At 41.4% G+C, this 18,348-nt stretch overlaps 1 protein-coding gene across 1 annotated transcript; it reads right to left on the bottom strand.

Moving 5' to 3' along the window:
* Positions 1 to 982: 982 nt before the first annotated feature.
* On the bottom strand, positions 983 to 4,289 carry LOC109777126 (uncharacterized). The gene is made up of 6 exons (XM_073511616.1): positions 3,799 to 4,289; positions 3,529 to 3,667; positions 3,344 to 3,446; positions 2,869 to 2,978; positions 2,435 to 2,502; positions 983 to 1,300 (listed from the first exon to the last, which is right to left on the bottom strand). Exons 1-3 carry the CDS (start codon positions 4,287 to 4,289, stop codon positions 3,435 to 3,437), a joined length of 642 nt encoding a protein of 213 aa, XP_073367717.1. The 3' UTR covers positions 983 to 1,300; positions 2,435 to 2,502; positions 2,869 to 2,978; positions 3,344 to 3,434.
* Between the last annotated feature and the right edge of the window lie 14,059 nt (positions 4,290 to 18,348).

The following is an 18,348-nucleotide window of genomic DNA, read 5'->3' as shown; positions in this document are numbered from 1 at the left end:
TTAAAGACAAAAACTCCGCCGGATCCATCTGCTTGGAGTGTTTGGGGTCGATACGAAGGGGATTTTTGATGGTCCGAGAGGTCATCGTCAGCTTAGCGGTCGAACGGGCGGTCATGGTAAAGCCGCCCAGCCGGAGGGTTTGGCCTGGGGCCAGTTCTCCTCCGGCGCTGATATTGTCTTTAAGGACAAGGCGACTCATCGATCCTGTCGTCGACGACACAGTGAAACTCTCAATGAAAGCACCAATGTCGGTGTCAAAACCGGCGGATCTCGGGTAGGGGGTCCCGAACTGTGCGTCTAAGGTCGATGGTAACAGGAGGCAGGGGACACGATGTTTACCCAAGTTCGGGCCCTCTTTGTGAAGGTAATACCCTACTTCCTGCTTGATTGATCTTAATGGATATGAGTATTACAAGAGTTGATCTACCACGAGATCGTAATGGCTAAACCCTAAAAGTCTAGCCTATATGACTATGGTAATGAGTATCTCCGTTTCCAGACTAAGTCCTCCAGTTTATATAGACACCGGGAGGATCTAGGCTTACACAAGGTCGGTTACAAAGAAAGGAATCTACATACACTACACCATGACCAAAATTTAGGGGTCACCACATCTGCCGGGAAAAGTAGCCATTGGAGGCAGACTAAGTGCCGGGAATGCTTTTTGCCGGCAATTACAAACTGCCCTTGAAAGTCCCGTCAGGGAAAACAATTCCCGCAATTAGTATAAACCCCGGCAGATTCTCTGCCCTTCATATTCATACCTTGGCCGGAAATTAGAACTATTCCTGGCATACAAGTTTTTCCTGCAGACTGACAATTGAGGGCGGACACAAGAGTTCCCCAGCAGGTAAACTGCCTCTATTTGTATCCACTGCCAACAAACAGATCTCCTATATATTGTATACATGTATTTCAACAGCTAGCATTTATCTTCACTCTATTTTGTGTCATCTATATATAACAACACACATGCATCCAGTAATTAAGATTGCATCACTTAATAGATAATGTGTGTGTGTGTGTATACACAAGTCTAAGACAGCCAAAAGCACAAAGATCCATCTTGCGTGCTTACGTGCACACATAAGCATACAAGTCCAGTAACAGGACATCCATCAGGTCTACATGTACACATGCATAAATTTGTAGGTTCATAAGTCAAAGTATTACATAAAAGACAAAAGTGCAAAATATAAGATTCCGTTTTTGGTAGAAACATATTCCAGCAGAAGATCCTTTTTAGCTGACCAAACACACCTCTAGAAACTTGTGGATGCAAAGGCATTATATTGGTGACCTGTAAAAAAAGGAAATGGCAAAATAGATCAGCTCGGAAGAACACATGTTCCAAACATAGAAGTTGCATGGCTGAAAAAGAAAATCAACTCATCCAAATGAAAAAGACACATGTGTGTTACCCTGTACTTTCGCAGTCAACAAGGCACAAACAGAATGTGTATGCACTCATAAGAAAGACCAATTTAACCTGTCAATATAAATATTTACCAATAGTCACCTTCTTTTGGTATATTAATTTATTTTGATTGCTGCGAAGTTAATAGAACATTCAAAAACTGCAGGTAAGGATTAATTACTATCAATCCAGTGGCAATGCAGGGTGTCCTCAGTTCTGTTTTTTTTTTGTACATGTTTGTTCTGGGTGTAGTGTGTACTAGTGCTAGACAGTGAGAATCAATAATTATGAGAATGTATACCAACGAACAGCCCTCTGATTAAATCTGCTGCATGGTTTTTGATAAAAATGTTGATTCAACAAAAAGAAGAGTTTGCAGGCACATAAATCATTTGCTGGAATGAATATTGGATGCTCAAAATAAAATAATGTCGGTTTGCTGAACATATAGTTGTGTGGTCCCTCTTATTAATCCATGATGTTTGTCCAGATTGTGTGCAAAGTTTCAGTGGTAGCTGCAGAATTGTTTAAGAAACAGAGCTGCTGGTTGATTCAGAATAAAAGGACTTAAGCATGTGTTTGAAAGCAGGCACAATTTTAATCTACCAGGAAAACAAAAAAAGCACTAGTTGCTCAGGTGAAAATAAGAAACTTGTAGGTTCCTACTTTCAAACACATGCTCGACTCAGAAAATAATTAGTCTTCGGCATGTGAGAGGAGAAAATATCTTGCTAGCTCCCAGAGTGTCGGTGCTTGCTACTTCAGCCCTAGAGCGTTTATATAGAATGGCATGCTATGATTGCTTTTCAGACAAGATGGCAAGCTATGATTGCTTTTCAACAGAATGGCCCTTGTGATCAGAACTAAATTTGTAATTCCAAATCGGTATAAAGGGATCCATGGTAAGGTCTAATTTTTGCAAGAGCTAGTTCATTATACACCTTGTCTATATAATAATGGAAACATAAATATCTTTTCATTAGTGTAATATTCAAGAATTCTAAGAAGATGTGATACCTTCTAGATGCGAGGACTGCTACCGGCTGTCATGGTTGCTTCTGCATAACTTTACGAACAACCTCGATCTGCATGCATAGTATTAGAACTACCTATCATGTCGTGTCACTGCATCACGTTTGTTTGTACTACTAAGTTTCAATCCTTGCCTAAATATCACAAGCCAACACAAATCAATATTTTTTATAAAACTAAATAAGGCTTTGAAATCATAAGTACTAGCCGAAGCAATCTTTGAGGTGTTCGAAATAGAGTCAAACGATAACATGCAACGATAAAAACAAATTACAAGGTATTCAAACTAAAATCAAAAGATTATGCAGTGTCTAGAGCCTTATATAACAATGTATCAGAAAATTATAACTTTCTGCTATGAAAGACCCCAAAAGGACATTCATTGCAACCTTATACATCAGCGTATAAGAGTCTTATACCTTATTATCTAACCTGCATATCAATCACAATCTCAGCTTTTTACACAATGCGCACATATGATTCTGCAGTTTCCAGGTCAACATTGGAGATAGCAAGCACAACTGTCAATCTGTCACATAGCAAAGAGTGAAATCCCTCTACAGAAAAACAAGATAGCACTTTTTTCTCAACAAAATACTGTATTCCACTGTTTTCAGGACTATAGAAGTTTGTCAAGAACATTAACTGATAAGATTTTACTGGAATGTGCACTCCACTTGGTGCTAGTAATCTGCATGGATATGTGTCGTTTTTTCTTAGATGGGTTGCTGCTGCATATTCATTCATAGCAGAATTGAAGATCCAAAAAGGAAGGATGCTTCAGTTTTAGTCTAACCACACATATATATCAGTACAATTGCAAGACCCGCGGCTGGATGATGAAGAAACAAAAAATACAGTACAGGTTGAGATTTGGTGGGTATGAAATTGTACCTTTGCTTGAGGGCTGGCTTGGTCGTGGTTTTGATGAAGCGCGCCATTAAGTAGGCAGGGCTCCTTCTCCTCCTTGAGCTTGTTGAATAGGTCAGGGATCCTCCTGTGACGAACCCATCCGTCAGAGAATCCAATCGAAGGAAATGAAGAAAGGAAAGGAGAGCAAATCGAGAGAGGGGGCGGACCTTGTCCCATATACTAGGGTCGGAGCAGCGCCGGTTGTGGGCAAGGATCTGAAACATGAAACGTGCCATGAAGACCTCCCGATGGTCCTTCTCCCCCTTCTCCGTCAGGTCCCCCTGGGCAACGTGGATCTGGTCGAACCTGAAGGGTATGAAACCATGATGGTCCTGCACGAACTTGACGAAGACAGGAACCATGTGTGCGAACTCGAATTGCATCGAATCAGAAAGAGAGAGAGGGGGGAGGCATGGGGAGGAGAAGAGGGGAGCGACCTTGTGGACAAGCTCCATGACTTGGGCACGGTGGATCTGGATGCATCATGGTGGATCTGGCTGCCGGCTGCCGTGCTGCCCGATTTTGACCGAATGCGGCGGTGGCTCTGGGCGGGGATGCGGGTGCGACGTGGATGCGAATGGACGGCGGCGTGCGTCGGAGGTGTGGGTGTGGGGAGTTGTCGATGGGGATTTGGTGGCAGCGTGAGTATGGGATTCAGAGGCGGCGGTGCTGGGTCGAGGCGGGGGTTGCAGGAGGCTGGCTGCGTGATGGAGGGGATGGCGCCGGGCGGGGCGGGGCGGCAAGGAGGGGGTGAGTCGGCGACTGCGCTAGGGTTGGCGGAGTCGACGGCGAGATGCAGTGCGGCAGCTGATGCGGGAGAACGATGGCAGCCAGATGCAGTGTGGATAAGGCCGAGTGGACGTGATGGGCTTCGAGTGCCTTCTAATTTTTCATTCTCCCGCGCCTTTTTGGGCCTCAATTCTTTCATGCGCGCGCCGCGCTAACTGGGTTACCGGCTGTGCTTCGGCCCTCTAATCGAATGCAGGGCAATTGGGCCAACCTTGAAGATGCCGGCAGACTGTCTGCCCCTGTGACTCCACCATTCCCGGCAGTTGTGTCGACCTACATAATGTTGCCTCGCATATAGAGCTTTGGGGGCAGTTAATTGACTCCAATTCTTGATCATTCCCGGCAGTTAATTGCCCTTAAATTTTTGTCATGGTGTAGTGATATTCGGTCGTCAAACTTGCCTTTCACGCCAAAGAGAGTACCATCCGAACACGGCTGTAGTCTTCGGTCTTCGTATCTTCACAGCCCATCAGTCTGACCCATGGCTAACAAGCCGGACGCCCGAGGACCCCTTAGTCTAGGACTCCCTCAGTCACTACTACCAAAATTATCATATTACTGTGCTACTGATTACTTACTGCAGATAATTAATCTCCATGTGTGGTTGAATTGACAACTCAGCTGTTAATACCTTCAAATATTCTTTGGCTCCCCTTGTGTCGAATCTATAAATTTGGGTTGAATACTCTACCCTCGAAAGCTACTGCGATCCCCTACACTTGTGGGTTATCAAAACCTTTTTCTGGCGCCGTTGCCGGGGAGCATAGCTATATTTGTTGAGTCACTTGGGATTATTATCATACTATCACTATAAAGAATCTGAAGGATCCAGAGACTAAGGTATTTCCCTCAAAGACGAGGGGAGGTAAGAAACTGCCATCCAGTTCTGCTTTAGATTCACCTTCTGTTATGAGTAAACTTGCAACACTACCACATGCTATGAATTCTAATATGTCGTAAGTTATTGATGATGCTACGTTTGCTATGGACAATGCTTATGATGATGCTAGTACCTTGCTTGATAATGATGATGTGCCACTTGGTGATTTTCTTGATGTACAAATTGCTAGAGTAATACAACATGATGTTGTTGAATCTGATGATGAGCTTGAAACTGAAACTCCTGAAGCACCTGCTAGAACTAGCCTTACTAGATATGAATTGCCTAAGGTACCAGAAGGTTATGTTATGAGTGAAGAAGCAACTAGATATATTCTTGCTTGTAAGGATAGAGATGATCTAGAGAAATTACTATGCAAGTATAAAGAAAAATTTCTGAATGCTAGAATGAAATGTGATCCTAAGTTTGCTACTTCACCTATCTGTATTGCTGATAAGGATTATGAATTCTCTGTCGACCCAGAGTTAATTACTCTGGTTGAATCTAATCCTTTCCATGGTTATGAAACTGAAATTGTTGTGGCACATCTTACTAAGTTGAATGATATAGCCACCATTTTTACTCATGATGAGAAAACTCATTACTACTTTATTCTCAGATTATTTCCTTTCTCATTAAAGGGTGATGCTAAAGCTTGGTACAATACTCTTTCTCCTGGTTGTGTGCGTAGCCCCCAGGATATGATTTACTACTTCTCTGAAAAATATTTTCCTACTCATAAGAAACAAGCTGCCTTACAGGAAATATTTAACTTTGTGAAAATTAAAGAAGAGAGTCTCCCACAAGCTTGGGGAGGCTTTGCCAGTTACTTAATGCTTTGCCTGATCATCCTCTTAAGAAAAATGAAATACTTGATATCTTCTATAATGGACTAACCGATGCTTCTAGGGACTTCCTAGATAGTTGTGCTGGTTATGTTTTCAGGGAACGAACTATTGCTCAAGCTAAAGAATTGTTGAATAACATATTGAAAAATTATGATGATTGAACTCTTCCTGAACCGCCGGCTAAACCCACTCCAAAGAAGAGGGGTATATTATATCTTAGTCTCGAAGATATGTAAGAGGCAAAGAAATCTATGAAGGAAAAAGGTATTAAAGTTGAGGATGTTAAAATTTTACCTCCTATTAAAGAAATACATGGGCTTAATACACCACCACTGCCTAAGGTGGTAGAGGTAAATTCTCTTATTAAGTTCTATGAAAATGATAATCCTCACAATATGCATCCTAGTCAATGCCTTTATGAGTTTGAAAACTACATTAGAAAACAAGATCACTTCAATGCAAATGTTATGAAACAATTGAAATATAATTCTGATATGATTGCTCGCTTGAGTGACTTGTTATTTAGAATCTCAAATGATGTTAGAGGTGTTGTAAAACATGCTTCTATGGTACAAACTCAACTAGAAGAAGTTGCTAAATCACAAAGAGAATTACTTGATGAAATGAATCATAATATGCATGACTTTGCTGTTAGAGTTGCAACTAGAGGAGGTAAAATGACTCAGGAACCACTTTATCCTGAGGGACACCCAAAGAGAATAGAACAAGATTCACAAAGAAATAACACTAGTGCACCTACTCCTTCTAGAAAGAAAAAGAAGAAGAAAAATGATAGGACTTTGCACACTTCTAGTGAACCTGAAATAGAAAAACCTCCTGATAATGAAAATGAAACTTCTATCTCAGATGCTGAAACTCAATCTGGTAATTAACATCCACCTAGTGACAATGAAAAATATAACAATGAGGTTCATAAAGACACTCAACCAAATAATGAAAAAGAAGTAGACAATGATGTTGAGATAGAACCACCTGTTGATCTTGATAACCCACAACCCAGGAATAAAAGGTATGATAAAAGAGACTTAGTTGCTAGAAAACACGGTAAAGAAAGAGAACTGTGGGTTCAAAAACCTATGCCTTTTCCACCCAAGTCAACTAAAAAGAATGATGAAGAAGAATTTGAACGCTTTGCTGAAATGCTGAGGCCAGTCTTTTTACGTACTCGCTTGACTGATATCCTTAAAATGCCTCCTTATGCAAAGTATATGAAAGACATCATCACTAATAAGAGAAAAATACCGGAAGCTGAAATCTCCACTATGCTTGCTAATTACACTTTCAAAGATGGAGTACCTAAAAAACTTGGAGATCCGGGAATACCAACTATACCTTGCTCTATCAAAAAGAATTATGTGAAAACTGCTTTGTGTGATTTAGGAGCTGGTATTAGTGTTATGCCTTTCTCTTTATATAAAAGACTCGACTTGAATAAACTCACACCTACTGAAATATCTTTGCAAATGGCTGACAAATCAATTGCCATACCTATCGGTATATGTGAGGATGTGCCTGTTGTTGTTGCTAATGTCACTATTTTGACTGACTTTGTTATACTTGAGATGCCTGAGGACGACAACATGTCGATTATCCTCGGTAGACCCTTCTTGAATACTGCAGGGGCTGTTATTGATTGCAATAAAAGGAAGGTCACTTTTCATATTAATGGTAATGAGCATACGATGCACTTTCTGAAGAAACAATTCCAAGTGAATGGTATTAATGTTATTGAAAAATCTCCGACAATCACTATTGGAAGTTTTGAAATACCTCTACCTAATATCAAAAAGAAATATGAAATGCTTATTGTTGGGGAAATGCATATCCCCATTGAGGTAACTTAGTGATTTACGAAAGTTCTTCGGTTTCATGCTAATCGAAAGTGGTTGTTAATAAGACCTGATCAACCTTATTAATGCATCATTTTTGAATGGTATGAAGTTGATGAATTTAGTAAGCACTACTTTATGTCCCTACTTTTTATTCTCTGTTTTTATTAGTTAAATAAAATAAATGCCATGTTTTGTCTGTTTTCTGAATTTTTCATGCAATAAAAAAATGACCCAAAAATAAAAGTTCTCAAAATGCCCTGAAAATTTTATATGATTTTTTCCTGATTATTTAAGAATTTTTGGTGCAAAAATTACCAAAGGGGGGGTGCACCAGGTGGGCACAACCCACCTGGGCGCGCCATCACCCCCTGGCGCGCCCTGGGGGTTGTGGTCCCCACGTGGGCCCCCTCACTTATCTCTTCAGCCCACATTGTCACCTACCTCCAGAAAAAAATCCCCATTGCTCTCTCTCATGTGTTCTTGAGCTCAAACCCGCGGATTTCGATCTCTTTGCTCGAAGCTCCTTTTCCGAAACTGTTTCGGGGGATTGTTGCTAGGTATGTGACTCCACCATTTGTCCAATTAGTTTTTGTTCTAGTGGTTTATACTTTGAATAAATAGCTACTCTTGGTGCTGCTGTAGTTGTGCTTGCATGTTCAATTCTTAGTGTTCTAAGTAATTTGAATGCTTGCTATGGCCTCTATGTATCCCTATGAGTAGTTGCTATCAATTTTGTGAAGTTTTGTTGAGAAAATTTTGTGAACTAAAAATTCAGAATTTTGTTCATAGGAAAAATTGTACGCGGACATGATGAACCTATTTGGAAGGAGTTCTTCGAGGAGACGATCCTCGGGGGCATCTTCCAGTGATAGTTCTACTCACCGGTCTTATGTTGAACCAAGTGAAAGTTCGACGCGAGATGCCGCCACCAAAACTTGCTTATGGCCTTGCGATGAGTATATGATGCAGGTGGGCATCAAAGAGGAATTTGAGCAATATGTTCACAATGCCGGTCTCAGTCCCTACCTCTCAGATAAGTGTGAACATCGCCATCTTCTCACTAAATAATTTGTCAAAGGATTTAAATATTTTCCACGTGAGTCTAGGGTGTCGTTTATGCTTTATGATAACCCATATACTATTTCATTGGAGAACTTTGCTTACCATTGCAGGCTCCCATTTGGGGTTCGCTTGATGAGCCAGCAAAGACTGAGTATGTGTCTTTCTTGACTAGCCTTTGTTATGGTGAAAATAGGGGAGTGAGACAAGGAAGAATTAAGAGCATTCATTTTCCCGCAATTCAGTACTTTGCATTATTTAACGGGAAATGCATAGTAGGCAAGCAAGAGTGTAGCATACTTTGTGCGCCAGACTGGAGCCTCATTCACACCGCTCTCACTGGTGAAAGGAATTATAACCTTAGAGCGATTGTTGCACGTAGACTTCAGCATAATGCCAAAAGTGGTTGGTTCTATGGTGGAATATATGCCACGCGTTTAGCACGAGGGCTGAGTGTTTCACCTTTGCCTTTTGATCCTATCCTTCCCACTCGGTATTTAGATTTTGATGCTTTAAAAGAGCATAAGATTATCCCGGGAAGGGCTGATAACTTCACTTATAATTTGTTGTTTAACCAATCACATGTTGTGGACACATATTTGCCTACGCCTGCTCTCTTTGATTATAACAACAAGGAAAGGTATTTTGTCCTTGAGAGCGAGGCCCGAGCTCACAACGCAGCAGTGTTGGCGGCACGGCATGCTGAGGCCTCCGCACCGAGAGCCTTCGTGAGCTACCACTCCGACTACTACCCTCCGGGCTACTGATCGATTACCAACTTAGGACAAAAGCCTAACCTTGGGGGAGTACGTGTTTCTCACCGACATTATATTCATGTTCACATATCATTCTATTTGTTGGTGTTCACACTTTTTCATTGTATCATCCATGCTTAGATTTATTTTCTTGCTTTATTCTTGTGTGTTTGAAAAACTTTAGACAAACCAAAAAAATAGTTGTAGTAATTTACTTTCTATGCATGCTTAGTAGTAGTACTAAAAAGAAAATCCAAAAGGATTTCCTTGTTCTTCTTTTGCTTGTTGGGAGCTTTCCCGTGTAAATAGTTTTTCTCATTTTTGCTTTTCCTTTTATTTGCTTGTTGAAGAAAACCAAAAACTCCAAAAATATTTCAATGTGTTTTCTCTGAATTTCTTTTCTTTTTATTCGAGTTGTACCGAGGAGAAGACCACGATGAAAATGTTGAGTGGCTCTCATATGAATAACTGTTCAACTAATAAAGAGCACATTTTACCTTGTCTTCTCCTGTCGAATAAAATGTTTACAAATTCCAGCTTAGTCCATGGCACTCTTGCACTATTATTATTTTCATATCATTCGGTCGTGCAAGTGAAAGGCAATAATGACGATATTCGATGAGCTGGCCGTGGCAAAGAGAAACTGGTATGAACTCGACTTGTTCCTGTTGTGTAAATATGTTTAACCTAGTGCCAATAATTCAGCCCATTATGATTAAACATGTTTGCAATGACAATTAGAGATTATAGTTTATCATGCCATGCATAAATAGCTGGGAGTGGATAATGATTTATCTTGGATATCAACATAGCGTTAAAATGATTGTGATGTAGTATGATGATATGCTATCCTCCTCTGAATGTTCGAGTGGCTTGACTTGGTACAGGTTCATGCATGTAGTTGAATCAAAACCAACATAGCCTCTATAATATTTATGTTCATGGTGTTCATATCCTACTCATGCTAGTGTCCAATGTTACTTATGCATAATGCCTGGTTATCATCGTTGTTGCTCTCTAGCAGGCCGCTTCCCAATCTTAATTGCTAGTCTTCGCCTGTACTAAGTGAGAATTCTGCTTGTACATCAAAAACCTTGAACCCAAAGTTATTCCGGATGAGTCCACCATACCTACCTATATACGGTATTACCCTGCCTTCCTAAGTAAATTTGCATGTGCCACCTCTAAAAACTTCTAAAAAATTATCCATTTTGTGTGGCTAGATCGTTCATGGAACGACAGGAGGTGGTCGATATCTTCCGTGCTAAGCGGGTTATCCTCAGGTCGAGTGTTTATTCACTCGCCATCGCACGAGGAAATGGGCGGTAATAGGGATGCCCAGTCCCAAACTGCAAACATGAAAAAGTGTTCATCTCTGGATTAATCAAACAAAAACTCCCAATGGAGTCAAAACCTTTACTTTCCGCTTGGGAACCGCCACTAGCGTGCTTAGCATGGAAGATGTTGATAACTGATAGTCGTGAAGTGAATAAGAAGGGGGCATGTCTCAAAATATCATTTATCTCTGTTTTAAAAATTGAGCTCTGGCACCTCAGCAAATCACTGCTTCGCTCTGCGAAGGGACTTTCTATTTACTTTTATGTTGTGTCATCACCTTCTAAAAACAAGCGCCAGAAACTGAGTAGACCACAGCGGTCATGATTTATGCATTGTGTATAGCTAATATTGGGTGCATCATGACTGGATCTTTTCTACCATGAATTACAATGTTTAGTCGCTGCTTGAACTTTGGAGGTGCTCTGCATTTATGTTTTGCGGTCTCAGAAAGGGCTAGCAAGATACCACTATTGTCATATTATATCATGCATGGTTGTTTTGAGAACGTGTTGCTGTTTCAGATATCTTATTATCGCTCGCTAGCTGATTATGTCATTGATATGAGTTAATATAATCTTTAAGAGTTACTGTTGACATGGTTAGTTATGATGTTGGCTGAAAACATGGGTGTTGTTTAAGCTTATTTATGCAAATAAGAGCAAAAGAGTTCGTAAAAGTTTTTCTTTCTCACTTTCAGTTTCTCAACTGAATTGCTTGAGGACAAGCAAAGGTTTAAGCTTGGGGGAGTTGATATGTCTCCAACGTATCTACTTTTTCTCACACTTTTCCTCTTGTTTTGGACTCTAATTTGCATGATTTGAATGAAACTAACCCCGGACGGACGCAGTTTTCAGCAGAACTACCATGGTGTTGTTTTTGTGCAGAAATAAAAGTTCTCGGAATGGAAAGAAACTTTGCGAGGATTTTTTATATCAATAATAAGAATTTCTGGAGCCAAGACCCACCAGAGAGGGGCCCCTGGTTGGGCATAACCCACCAGGGCGCGCCCCCCTCTCCTGGCGTGCCCTGGTGGGTTGTGCCCAACAGGTGGCCCCGCTGATGACCCCCTGATACTATAAAATCACATATTTCTAGAAAAAATCAGAAAAAAAGAATTATCGAGATCCATGAGACGGAGCCGCCGTCAAGCCCTGTTCTTCCTTGGGAGGGCAGATTTGGAGTCCGTTTGGGGCTCCGGAGAGGGGGATCTTCGTTCTTCGTCATCACCAACCAATCTCCATCGCCAATCCATGATGCTCCCCACGGGGAGTGAGTAATTCCTTCGTAGGCTCGCTAGTCGGTGAGGAGTTGGATGAGATTCATCATGTAATCAAGTTAGTTTTGTTAGGGCCTGATCCCTAGTATCCACTATGTTCTTAGACTGTTGTTGCTATGACTTTGCTATGCTTAATGCTTGTTACTTTGGGCTCGGGTGCCATGAACTCAAATCTGAACCGTTTATGAATTCATCGTTATATCCATGTTTTAGATCTGATCTTGCAAGTTATAGTCACCTACTATGTGTTATGATCCGGCAACCCTGGAGTGACAACAACCGGGCCCACTCCCGGTGATGACCGTAGTTTGAGGAGTTCATGTATTCACTATGTGTTAATGCTTTGTTCCAGTTCTCTATTAAAAGGAGGCCTTAATATCCCTTAGTTTCCAATATGGACCCCGCTGCCACGGGAGGGTAGGACAAAAGATGCCATGCAAGTTCTTTTAATAAAGCACGTATGACAATTTACGGAATACATGCCTACATTATATCGATGAACTGGAGCTATTGCCGTATCGCCCTAGGTTATAACTGTCACATGATGAAGATCATCCAACAAGTCACCGATCCAATGCCTAAGAATTTATTTATATTGTTTTTGCTAAGTTACTACTGCTATCATCACTGTTACACTTGCTACAAAATTACTGCTATCACTGTTACTGTTACCGTTGCTGCTGTCACTACTATCAAAACTATCATATTATTGTGCAACTGATTACTTGCTGCAGATAATTAATCTCCAGGTGTGGTTGAATTGAAAACTCAGCTGCTAATACCTTCAAATATTCTTTGGATCCCCTTGTGTCGAATCTATAAATTTGGGTTGAATACTCTACCCTCGAAAACTGTTGCGATCGCCTACGCTTGTGGGTTATCAGCTGTCCAGAAGCGCTTCCGTCAAAGACGAGCAGAGTCATAGGGATTGTAGTCAGTGAAGAATATGTGTTCATTGAAGAAATCTTCAGCTTTGAACTTCTGTTTCTTGGAGAAGGGATTCTTTGGCTTGGACTGAGGATTGTCAGTCGAAGTCGTCACAACCTCTTGAATCACTGTCTCTGGAGCCGCAGGCTGAGGAATTTCAGGTGCAATGTCATCAGTAGCAGCCTGGGTCTCCATTTCTTCAGCAACATTTACATCAACACTAGTGGCTGGAACTTCTTCAGGTATGGTGAGAAGAGAAGCTTGATGTTCGTCACAGCCTGTGTGAATTTCTTCAGTTTGAACCGGGGTCTGAGGAATCTGTTGCAGAGGAGTGAACAGTGGTGAATTGGGGTGATGACTTTCCCAGTAGTCATCATTCAGAATAGGAGTTGAACACCCAATATCCATGTCTTCATCTTCTTCATCAATTTCCTCAACGCATGCCTCTTCAGCTGTGAACTGAGGCATGGGCGATGATACCAATGGAGTTGAAGTGACATTGTCTGCTTCAATTTCTTCATCCAACTGTTGGGTAACGTAGTAATTTCAAAAAAAATCCTACGCACACGCAAGATCATGGTGATGCATAGCAACGAGAGGGGAGAGTGTTGTCCACGTACCCTCGTAGACCGACAGCGGAAGCGTTATCACAACGCGGTTGATGTAGTCGTACGTCTTCACGATCCGACCGATCAAGTACCGAATGTATGGCACCTCCAAGTTCTACACACGTTCAGCTCGATGACGTCCCTCGAACTCCGATCCAGCCGAGTGTTGAGGGAGAGTTTCGTCAGCACGACGGCGTGGTGACGATGATGATGTTCCACCGACGCAGGGCTTCGCCTAAGCTCCGCGACGGTATTATCGAGGTGTAATATGGTGGAGGGGGGCACCGCACACGGCTAAAATATCGTATATCAAGTGTGTCTAGAGGTGCCCCCTGCCCCCGTATATAAAGGAGCAAGGGGGAGGCCGGCTGCCCTTGGCGCGCCAAAGAGAGGGAGGGAGTTCTCCTCCTAGTAGGAGTAGGACTCCCCTTTCCTAGTCCTACTAGGAAAAGAAGGGGGGAAGGAAAGAGAGGGAGAGGGAGAGGGAAAGGGGGTTGTGCCCCCCTCTCCTAGTCCAACTAGGACTCCTCCTGGGAGGGGGCGCGCCACCTCCTGGCTGCTGCCCTCTCTCTCCCCTCAAGGCCCACTAAGGCCCAATACTTCCCCGGGTGGTTCCGGTAACCGTCCGGCACTCCGGTTTAATCCGAAACTTCTCCGGAACACTTCCAGTGTCCGAATATAGTCATCCAATATATCAATCTTTATGTCTCGACCATTTCGAGACTCCTCGTCATGTCCGTGATCACATCCGGGACTCCGAACAACCTTCGGTACATCAAAACATATAAACTCATAATATAATTGTCATCGTAACTTTAAGCGTGCGGACCCTTTGGGTTCGAGAACTATGTAGACATGACCGAGACACCTCTCCGGTCAATAACCAATAGCGGGACCTGGATGCCCATATTGGCTCCCACATATTCTACGAAGATCTTTATCGGTCAGACCGCATAACAACATACGTTGTTCCCTTTGTCATCGGTATGTTACTTGCCCGAGATTCGATCGTCGGTATCTCGATACCTAGTTCAATCTCGTTACCGGCAAGTCTCTTTACTCGTTCCGTAATACATCATCCCGCAACTAACTCATTAGTCACAATGCTTGCAAGGCTTATAGTGATGTGCATTACCGAGTGGGCCCAGAGATACCTCTCCGACAATCGGAGTGACAAATCCTAATCTCGAAATACGCCAACCCAACAAGTACCTTTGGAGACACCTGTAGAGCACCTTTATAATCACCCATTTACGTTGTGACGTTTGGTAGCACACAAAGTGTTCCTCCGGTAAACGGGAGTTGCATAATCTCATAGTCATAGGAACATGTATGAGTCATGAAGAAAGCAATAGCAACATACTAAACGATCGGGTGCTAAGCTAACGGAATGGGTCAAGTCAATCACGTCATTCTCCTAATGAGGTGATCCCGTTAATCAAATGACAACTCATGTCTATGGCTAGGAAACATAACCATCTTTGATTAACGAGCTAGTCAAGTAGAGGCATACTAGTGACACTCTGTTTGTCTATGTATTCACACATGTATTATGTTTCCGGTTAATACAATTCTAGCATGAATAATAAACATTTATCATGATATAAGGAAATATATAATACTTTATCATTGCCTCTAGGGCATATTTCCTTCAGTCTCCCACTTGCACTAGAGTCAATAATCTAGTTCACATCGCCATGTGATTTAACATCAATAATTCACATCACCATGTGATTAACACCCATAGTTCACATCTCTATGTGACCAACACTCAAAGGGTTTACTAGAGTCAAATAATCTAGTTCACATTGCTATGTGATTAACACCCAAAGAGTACTAAGGTGTGATCATGTTTTGATTGTGAGATAATTTTAGTCAACGGGTCTGTCACATTCAGATCCGTAAGTATTTTGCAAATTTCTATGTCTACAATGCTCTGCACGGAGCTACTCTAGCAAATTGCTCCCACTTACAATATGTATCTAGACCGAGACTTGAGTCATCTAGATTTAGTGTCAAAACTTGCATCGACGTAACTCTTTACGACAAACCTTTTGTCACTTCCATAATCGAGAAACATATCCTGATTCCACTAAGGATAATTTTGACCGCTGTCCAGTGATCTACTCCTAGATCACTATTGTACTCCCTTGCCAAAACCAGTGTAGGGTATACAATAGATCTGGTACACAACATGGCATACTTTATAGAACCTATGGCCGAGGCATAGGGAATGACTTTCATTCTCTTTCTATCTTCTGCCGTGGTCGGGCTTTGAGTCTTACTCAATTTCATACCTTGTAGCACAGGCAAGAACTCTTTCTTTAACTGTTCCATTTTGAACTACTTCAAAATCTTGTTAAGGTATGTACTCATTGAAAAAACTTATCAAGCGTCTTTATCTATCTCTATAGATCTTGATGCTCAATATGTAAGCAGCTTCACCGAGGTCTTTCTTTGAAAAACTCCTTTCAAACACTCCTTTATGCTTTGCAGAATAATTCTACATTATTTCCGATCAACAATATGTCATTCACATATACTTATCAGAAATGTTGTAGTGCTCCCACTCACTTTCTTGTAAATACAGGCTTCACCGCAAGTCTGTATAAAACTATATCCTTTGATCAACTTATCAAAGCGTATATTCCAACTCCGAGATACTTGCACCAGTCCATAGATGGATCGCTGGAGCTTGCATATTTTGTTAGCACCTCTAGGATTGACAAAACCTTCTGGTTGCATCATATACAACTCTTCTTTAATAAATCCATTAAGGAATGCAGTTTTGTTTATCCATTTGCCATATTTCATAAAATGCGGCAATTGCTAACATGATTCAGACAGACTTAAGCATAGATACGAGTGAGAAACTCTCATCGTAGTCAACACCTTGAACTTGTCGAAAAACCTTTTTGCGACAATTCTAACTTTGTAGATAGTAACACTACTATCAGCGTCCGTCTTCCTCTTGAAGATCCATTTAATCTCAATGACTCGCCGATCATTGGGAAAATCAATCAAAGTCCGTACTTTGTTCTCATACATGGATCTCATCTTAGATTTCATGGCCTCAAGCCATTTTGCGGAATTTGGGCTCACCATTGCTTCTTCATAGTTCGTAGGTTCGTCATGGTCTAGTAACATGATCTTCAGAACAGGATTACTGCACCACTCTGGTGCGGATCTTACTCTGGTTTACCTACGAGGTTTGGTAGTAACTTGATCTGAAGTTACATGATCATCATCATTAACTTCCTCACTAATTGGTGTAGGAGTCACAGGAACAGATTTCTGTGATGAACTACTTTCCAATAAGGGAGCAGGTACAGTTACCTCATCAAGTTCTACTTTCCTCCCACTCACTTCTTTCGAGATAAACTCCTTCTCTAGAAAGGATCCATTCTTAGCAACGAATGTCTTGCCTTCGGATCTGTGATAGAAGGTGTACCCAACTGTCTCCTTTGGGTATCCTATGAAGACACATTTCTCCGATTTGGGTTTGAGCTTATCAGGATGAAACCTTTTCACATAAGCATCGCAACCCCAAACTTTAAGAAACGACAACTTTGGTTTCTTACCAAACCACAGTTCATAAGATGTCGTCTCAACGGATTTAGATGGTACCCTATTTAATGTGAATGCAGCTGTCTCTAATGCATAACCCCAAAACGATAGTGGTAGATTGGTAAAAGACATCATATATGCACCATATCTAATAAAGTACGGTTACGATGTTCGGACACACCATTACACCGTGGTGTTCCAGGTGGCGTGAGTAGTGAAACTATTTCACATTGTTTAACTGAAGGACAAACTCGTAACTCAAATACTCTTCTCCACGATCAGATCGTAGAAACTTTATTTTCTTGTTACGATGATTTTCCGCTTCACTCTGAAATTATATGAACTTTTCAAATGTTTCAGACTTCTGTTTCATTAAGTAGATATACCCATATCTGCTCAAATCATCTGTGAAGGTCAGAAAATAATGATACCTGCTACGAGCCTCAATATTCATCGGTCCACATACATCTGTATGTATGATTTCCAACAAATCTGTTGCTCTCTCCATAGTTCCGGAGAACGGCGTTTCAGTCATCTTGCCCATGAGGCACGGTTCGGAAGCATCAAGTGATTCCAAAATCCCATCAGTATGGAGTTTCTTCATGCGCTTTACACCAATATGACCTAAACGGCAGTGCCACAAATAAGTTGCACTATCATTATTAACTTTGCATCTTTTGGCTTCATTATTATGAATATGTGTATCACTACGATCGAGATCCAACAAACCATTTTCGTTGGTGTGTATGACCATAGAAGGTTTTTATTCATGTAAACAGAACAACAATTGTTCTCTAACTTAAATGAATAACCGTATTGCAATAAACATGATCAAATCATATTCATGCTCAACGCAAACACCAAATAACACTTATTTAGTTTCAACACTAATCCCGAAAGTATAGGGAGTATGCGATGATGATCATATCAATCTTGGAACTACTCCCAACACACATCGTCACCTCGCCTTTTACTAGTCTCTGTTTATTCTGCAACTCCCGTTTTTGAGTTACTACTCTTTAGCAACTGAGCCAGTGTCAAATACTGAGGGGTTGCTATAAACATTAGTAAGTACACATCAATAACA

The sequence above is a fragment of the Aegilops tauschii genome, chromosome 3 (assembly GCF_002575655.3).
Source record: "Aegilops tauschii subsp. strangulata cultivar AL8/78 chromosome 3, Aet v6.0, whole genome shotgun sequence".
In the NCBI taxonomy this organism is placed as follows: Eukaryota; Viridiplantae; Streptophyta; class Magnoliopsida; order Poales; family Poaceae; genus Aegilops; species Aegilops tauschii.
Note: the sequence above shows the minus strand (reverse complement) of the source record. Positions and strands in the feature narration are given on the sequence as shown.